General features: G+C 38.4%; 1 protein-coding gene across 1 annotated transcript; it reads left to right on the forward strand.

The window, feature by feature from the left end:
- Nucleotides 1-6,966: 6,966 nt before the first annotated feature.
- Nucleotides 6,967-8,028, forward strand: LOC108487790 (uncharacterized). Its single transcript, XM_017792147.1, has 2 exons — nucleotides 6,967-7,116; nucleotides 7,528-8,028. The coding sequence occupies exons 1-2, from the start codon at nucleotides 6,967-6,969 to the stop codon at nucleotides 8,026-8,028; spliced, it is 651 nt and encodes a 216-aa protein (XP_017647636.1).
- The last annotated feature ends 240 nt before the right edge of the window (nucleotides 8,029-8,268 follow it).

Genomic DNA, 8,268 nt, shown 5'->3' on the forward strand with positions numbered 1-8,268 from the left:
CTATTCGCGAATTATCTGTTCAATTATTGCAACTTGGATTTTCGGGTTCTTCAATCTGTTTGGTAAGTAGAGCTTTGCTTATCTTTAACTATTAGTATCTTGGGATGCTAGAAATGTTGTTTTATAGCCTTTAATTAGTGGGTCTTGCATTTAAGAGAATATTGTGAAGTAGGGAATTACACTCCAACAGCCTAATCCATGATAGTGGTGGTTTTCGTCGGCGGTAAGTTTGTGGGCATTGTTTGAATTTTTGTTGTGAATTCATAAATTAATTGCTACTGTTTTTAGGTTTCGAAGGTCTTGGGATTGCTGTAGAATAAAAAATGAACCAGGTGTGTAATGAAAACACGAGAAAATGAGGTTTGACAAAAGCTGAAAAAATGGCCTGTAGATGCTACATGAGCGTGTGTCCGGCCGTGTGCGATACACGATCGTGTGATGGACGAGTGTGTTGTAGTGTGGGTCACACGGGCTAGGCCAATTTGGGCATGTAGGCCATGGGCCAAACCGTGTGGGCCACACGGGCAAGGGCAATTTGGGCATGTGTGCTCATACGAGCATGTGAGCCCAAACTAAAATTTTCCCTAAGGTCACACACATTATTCCGATCAACTGTAGGCCTTCTGTAGGGTCGGTAAGGGCAAAACAAACCCTAATGCATGAATTTTGCTATTTTGATAGACAGATTTGAGTTTAGGAAAATTGATATATATGTTTGACTATTTTGTATAAACATGTATAATATCTGTATACGAGCATGCGGGTCATGTTAACTCTGTTATATCTGTATTTTATATCTTTATATGGGGTGGGATTTGTATATGTAGAGGAAGTGTTCTGTGAGGCGACATTTTGCCGATATACTAGCAGATTGGCTGTACACTATTCTGATAAGTGTCGTAAAGACACTATGTGGCATGTAGGGATGGGTGGGTGTTTTCTACCCCACATAGTGTGTTGGGATGGTCGGAGCTGGTGTGTAGAGGATGGGGGTAGGACTTTGTATATTTGTATGTTTTTGATAATCTGATTTTGATATGATCTAATTTTGTTAAGGACTTATATCTGCTTCTAATCTGATATACTTAGAAAGCTGAGTTTTTGTGTATGTATGACTCTGTTTAGTTACAAACTGAGTTTATGAAAACTTACATCTGTTTATCTGTTCTGATTAAGTAATCTTCAGACATAGGCGGGTCGATGCGACGGAGTCTCAGTAGTGACCACTAGTTTGCGAACTGGTTTAATTAACGGTTTTATTTAAATTCTGGGTTATTTTGAAAGTTTTGTAATTTATGGACTCTATAGACTATTGGTTTTTAATTTCATGATTTTGAAATGGTCTAGATTATTATTCTACGACTTTTAACAAAATGATTTACAAAAACAATTGTTTTCACGCAAACAAATATTTTACCTAAAACACAAGCTCGAATTTTAAATATAACGATTTCTAACTTCCGCTACAAGATAAGTTTTATTGTAAGAGTAGACTATCAACATTTTCCTTAATGAATATAATAGAATTAATGTGTTTTATAAAACGTGGACTCTCTTTTAGTAACAAATTATTCGGGAAATTTCAACATGGTAAAATGTGTTTCAAAACCCTTTTTCGTAACACTCTCAGATTCGATCATAACGTCTAGGCTGGGTTTGGAGTATTACATTTAATGGTATCAGAGTCATGTTACAAAACTCGGAATATGGATTTTGGGTTCAAAATTATAATTTTAAAAGAACTGGTTTTCAAATAAAGTTTGTTTCTTTTTTAATTACGTATGTGGTACATCGAGTTTCTAGTGCCGATCTAGTAAGTACTTCTAAACTCAAAAATATTGTAGTTAGAAAACTCTGAGTTGCCTGAAACTATATTGAGTTTGTTAGAAACTAAGACTTTTGAAAGATTTCTAAAACTTCTGATAAATTTCTGAAGTATAAAACATTTGCTAATAAATACTGAAACTGATACATAAAATTTTGAAATGTAGATAAAAACTTTGAAAACAATGAGCGCTCGTGGAATACGTAGTCGTGGTATCATGGGCATGACGAGTGCCGTAGGGAGATTCGAGCTAAGTTTTTCTCATTGGGCAGTATACCAAATCTGGATACAACCGAGACTCCGGCTACACCTACTGCTGAGACTGGGTCTCAAAGGTGCTCAGTTAAGGATGACGCACTGTCCTAAACCATGCTTAGAATATTGGAGAGGGTCACTAGACCCCATTCTAGATCTAAGGGTCATGGGTCTGTAATTAAACGACTTCAGCCTAATAAAGCTGAACTATTTAGGGGTGTCACTAGTGTTGCCCCCACTATGGCCGAATACTGTTAAAGGCCACCAAGAGAATAATGAATTATATTGACTGCATATCTGAGTAGAAACTGAAGGGTAGTTTCTTTGTTTCACGATAAAGCATATCAATGGTTGTTATTGGTTGAGGAGGGTACTCAATCGGATTGTCTTAGTTGAGATTATTTTAAGACTGCCTTCCAGAAGAGGTATGTCGGAGCGAGTTATGTCGATGCTGGCAGGTGTGAGTTCATGAATCTCACTCAGGGAGATAAGAGAGTGGCCGAGTATGAGGCTGAATTTCTAAGGACATTATGCTCGAGGAATAGTGACTTCTGAGTACGAAAAATCTGTACGTTTTGAGGATGGCCTGAGGGATAGTCTGAGAGTACTGATTGCTCCACAGAGGGAACGGGAGTTTACCGTTCTGGTGGACAAGGCGAAGATTACTGAAGAGGTTAAACATGTGGAGCACCAGAATAGGGACTGAAAGAGGGGCAAGAATAAGAGGGATTCAGAGCAATCTAATTCTACTCAGATGCCTAAGAAATGAGCCAGACCTAATGGGCCTTCTAGAGTAAGAGTTCTAGTTACTCCGGGTTCAGCCATACAGTGACTATAGTAGGCACCATCCGGGTAAGTGTTTGAGGAGATTAGAGGCATGCCTTTGGTGCAGGTCGATGGATTATCGGATTAGAGAGTGTCCATAACATTCTAATCAAATGCAAGCTCTGAGTTCGGGTGTTATTTAGCTTAGAGGACAGTACAACAGCTACCTAGGGGTTGTGGCCTGACATTGGGTAGTAATGTTTGGGCAGAGGACAGAGAACACAAGGTAGATGTTCTAATCAGCCTGAGGCGAGACAACCTGTGCTGGTATATGTTGCTCGACATCAAGAGGAAAGAGATGCCCCTGATATGATTACATGTGCATTCCTTATTTCTTATGTCCCTTATACTACTTTGATTAGGGCCAACACAATCCTACATAGCTAGTTCTGTCTCTGGTAATTTAGGGATTCCTATCGAGAGTACTTTGGGTGAGATTTCTATATAGAGTCCTCTGGGTCAATGAGTTCGGGTAAACAGACTGCATAAGAATGTACCATTGGAAGTACAATGGGTTGTGTTTCTAGCAAATCTGATGAAGTTAACATTTGAAGATTTCAATTTGATTCTGGGAATGGACTAGCTAGTGGAACACCGAGTTAGTTTGGATTACACAACTAAAAGGGCAATTCTGAGGACTAAGGATGATGTGAAGGTTGTGGTAATCGGTGAGCGTAAGGATTACTTGTCTAACGTAATCTCCACTCTAGTGGCCAAAAAACTGGTTCGAAGAAGGTGTGAAACATATCTGGCCTACGTAAATGTTATAGTGCCTAGAGACTCTTCTGTCGAGAACATAAGAACAGTGAGAAAATTTTTGGATATTCTTCCCGATGAGTTACCGGGTTTACCTACGAATCAAGAAGTTAACTTTAGGATTGAGTTTCTATCGGGTACAACTCCGGTGTCCATTGCTCATTATAGAATAGCATCGAAGGAGCTTATGGAGCTATAGGCTCAGTTTCAAGAGCTTTTGGATCGTGGATTCTTCTGTCCTAGTATGTCTCCGTAGGGGGCACCGGTGTTGTTCGTGAATAAAAGGGATAATACTATGAGGAAGTGCATCGACTACTGACAATTAAATCAGCTAACTGTAAAGAATAAGTACCCACTTCTGAGGATCGACAATCTGTTTGATCAGTTTCGTGGGGCTTCAGTATTCTCTAAGATAAATCTCTATTCTAGGTATCATCAACTTAGGGTTAAGAAAGCTGATATTCATGAGACGGCTTTTAGGGCTCGTTATAGGCACTACGAGTTCCTAGTCATGCCCTTTGGTTTGACGAATGCTCTGGCTACATTTATGGATCTGATAAACTGGGTTTTTCAGCCGTTTTTGGATCAGTTTGTCATAGTCTTTATCAACGATATTCTAGGGTACTCTAAGACCGAATGTGAGCATGATGAGCATCATAGAGTAGTTCTTCAGATACTCTGAGAGAAACAGCCCTACGTTAAGTTGAGCAAATGTGAATTCTAGTTAAGAGAAGTAACATTTCTAGGGCACATGGTTTCTGTTGCAGGGATCTGAGTTGATCCTAGAAATATTAAGGCTATATTTGATTAGAAACAGCCAAATAACATTTTTGAGATCTGCAGTTTTCTAGGTCTTGTGGGTTATTATTGATAAACACACTAATTTACATAATTCTTGTGTTTAATTTGGTTTATTTCTGAATTAATCCCTGCTTAATTGGTGTTTTTTATGATTTAATCTTGTGAAGGATGCAATTGGTTAAAAATGAGTAAAAATAGACCAAATTGAAAGACAAATCATTGAGTTGGGGCCAAATCATAAAGATGGGAAGGCCAAGGATTTAACATCAATTTTGACTTTGTAAAAAACTAAAAATAGAAGATATTATTATTTTTATTTAGTTTTATTATTTTATTATTTTATTTTATTAATTTAGAATAGGCTATTTTTAGTAACCCTATGTATATAAATAGGGGCCTTTAGTTTCCTAGAAAAATCATCCTTTAATTTGTATTCCTTCTTCTACTTGGAATATAATTACTCTCTCTCTCTTGTATTTTATTTTTCAATTTAGAGTTGGAATATCATTTCTTTTCTCTTCGGTTTGACGTTATATTTTGTAGCTTTGTCTCTACTTTTTGTTTCTTTTTCACAATTGGGTCAATTGCTCTCCAAGTCCCATTTCCTTTCCAAAATTCCATCATCCTTCACACAAAGCCAAAACACAATCCATAACCTTCTAGCATGATTAAATTCATGCCACACTAAAACCCTTTCAGTTTTAAGCCGGTGTTAACCCCGTAAAAAAAAAACCCGTGAGTTACGAACCCGAGTTGTTTAACTCCCAACTTTCGATATTTATTATTTCTCCGAATTAAGAGTATGACTTCGTCAACTCACAAATTTAGGACAACACTAAGTCAAAAAAGACGTCGTTTGAGTTAGTGTGGCTAGACGTACAGTTGGAATTCTGAAAGGATCGATTGTCTAATTGGTCTTCCGTGAACACATTAGCGTGCCAAGTGAGGATTGCTGTTTGGTTCCGTCAAGGGAAGTAGTAACCGGATTTAAATGTCCCAAACGTTTGAGGGCATTGGTTTGAGCTAGACTCTTTTAGAACACAAAGCTGCCGGAGTTCTAAAATCACGAACGTTTCATAGGTTGTTCGATCGGTAAGGGTTAGTTATAGGACGTTCCATAACTAATATACACAAGGAAGAGTTGGTGTCCGAGGCGTCCTTGGTAGCTATAACTAGCTTATTGGAAAAGAGAAGTTCACCTAATTTCGAGGATCGGGTTAAAGACAGAAAAACCCGTGCTTAAGGCTGAGCTAAGTTGAATTGATTTTTCTTTAGATTACGTCATTGTTTTTTTTATTTCATCTTTTACTTTTTACGTTTTTTTGTGTTTATTTCAGGTTTCATATTTTATCCTCCCAAACATCACGGGCACGACAACTGCCCAGACATAAATCTGGTCGAGAGATAAATAATTTTTAGTAAACCCAGTCTCTGTGGGATCGACCCTACTCCCTATACTGCTTTAATTTGCAAATTAGGTGTAGGTTTATATGGTGGAATCGACAGCCATCAATTATCAAAAGGTTTATTGAGGGGTTCTCGTTGATTGCAACTCCTCTGACTAAACTGTTATGCAAGAATGCTCATTTTGTTTGGACTGATGAGCAACAATCAACTTTTGAGAAGCTCAAGTCTATTCTGACTCAGGCTCATGTTCTAATACAGCCTAAATCTGGTAAAGAATTCGTGTTTATAATGATACGTTGTATGTCAGTTTGGGATTTTTTTTTGATGCAATGTGGTTAGGTTGTGGCTTATACGTCCCGATAGCTTCAGTCACACGAGGGAAATAATTTGACACATGATCTCGAGTTGGTTGCCATGGTTTTTACTTTAATGATTTGGAGGCACTATCTATATGGTAAGAGGTGCATCATCTACACCGATCACAAGAGCCTTACGTACCCACTTACTCGAAAGGAGTTGAACCTTAGGCAGCGTAGATGGATTTAGCTACTCAAGAATTATGACTGAACGATAGAGTATTATCCTGGTAAGGCTAATATGGTGGCTGATGCTTTTAGTCGTAGAGCAATGTCTGATTTAAGGGTGATGTTTGCTCGCATAAGTCTGTTTGAGGATAGGAGTTTGTTAGCTGAGTACAAGTTAAGCCAACTTGGATTGATCAGATTCGGGAAAAACAGTTGAGGGATGATTCTCTGGTTCCACGTTTCTGTCATGTAGAAAGTGGTAGTACGTCTTATTTTAGGCCGAATAATGATGGGGTTCTGTGTTTCCGATTATGGGTTTATGTACCAAACGACCTCGATTTGAGACAGTCAATTCTGAGGGAAGCACATAGGAGCCCTTATGCTATGCATCCCGGTGGAAATAAGATGTATTGAGATCTTCATGAACTGTACTAGTGGCTGGGTTTGAAACGAGAGGTAATAGATTTTGTTTCTTGTAGTTTGACATGCCAACAAGTTAAAACTAAGCATCAATCTCCTTCGAGTTTGCTCAAACCCGTTATGATTCCCTTATAGAAATGGGAACATGTGACTATGGACTTCGTTAGTGGGTTGCCTTTAACAACTACTAAGAATGATTCTATTTGGGTCATCCTGGATCGGTTGACCAATTCCGCTCATTTCATTTTGGTTCGGATAGATTACTCACTACAAAAGTTGGCCAAACTTTACATTTATGAGATTGTGAGACTTCACGGGGTTCTAGTTTCTATAATTTCTAATAGGGATCCTCGCTTCACTTCTCGATTTTAGAAGAAACTTTATGAAGTTTTGGGTTCAAGATTGGACTTTAGTATTGTGGTCTATTCTCAGACCGATGGTCAATCTAAGAGAGTGATTCAGATAGTGGAGAATATGTTTTGGAGTTGTGTGATTGACTTTCGAAGGAGCTAGGAGGACTTTCTACCTTTAGTTGAGTTCGTCTACAACAATAGTTTTCAGTCTAGCATCCAGATAGCATTTTATGAGGCTTTGTATGGTCATAAGTGTCGCACTCCACTGTGTTGGACTGAGTTGGGTGAACAACGAGTTTTGGGTCTTGAATTGGTTTCCGAGACTGAGGACAAAGTCAGATTAATTTGAGATTGTCTGAAGGCAGCTTCTGATAGACGAAAGTCCTATACAGATTGTCTGAAGGCAGCTTCTGATAGACGAAAGTCCTATACGGACCTAGAAAGGAGTGATATTGATTACTCTGTGGGTGACTTTGTTTTCCTTAAGGTATCTCTGTGGAAGAAAGTTCCGAGGTTTGGACGTAAGGGCAAGTTGAGCCCTAGGTTTATTGGGCCGTATCAGATTCTGAAACATGTGGGACCGGTCGTTTATCAGTTAGCACTACGTCTAGAGTTAAACTGTATCCATGACATATTCCACGTCTCTATGTTGAGGCGGTATCGGTATGATCCATCTTACGTTGTTTCTGTTGAGGAGATCGAGGTTAGACCGAATTTGACTTTTGAAGAGGAGCCGATTCATATTTTGGGTCGAGATGTAAAAGTTCTGAGGAGGAAATCTATTTCGCTTGTTAAGGTTTTATGGCAGAATCATGGCACTGAGGAAGCCATGTGGGAACTTGAGTACTCAATGTGTCAATAATACTTTATCTGTTCGAATTAGGTAAATTTCGAGACCAAAATTTCTTTTAAGGGGGTAGAGTTGTAACGCCCTGATTTATTAACTTTGTTTTTATGGATTTCATCATAAATGAGTATCTACTTCAGTGGTTAAATGTTCTAGGTTTGTGTTTGAGGTTTTAGGTTCAAGTCTCACTTTTGGAAAATATGTTATTTTGGTCTTAGTCTTATTCCTTTTAGGTGGGCTTATGTTATATTCTTC

The sequence above is a fragment of the Gossypium arboreum genome, chromosome 10 (genome assembly GCF_025698485.1).
Source record: "Gossypium arboreum isolate Shixiya-1 chromosome 10, ASM2569848v2, whole genome shotgun sequence".
In the NCBI taxonomy this organism is placed as follows: domain Eukaryota; kingdom Viridiplantae; phylum Streptophyta; class Magnoliopsida; order Malvales; family Malvaceae; genus Gossypium; species Gossypium arboreum.

Coding starts and splice junctions, on each gene's coding strand:
- LOC108487790 (XM_017792147.1), top strand. CDS start 6,967: ATGGACTTCGTTAGTGGGTTGCCTTTAACAACTACTAAGAATGATTCT. Junction 7,117..7,527: donor AACTTTACATTTATGAGATT/GTGAGACTTCAC, acceptor GATTGTCTGAAG/GCAGCTTCTGATAGACGAAA.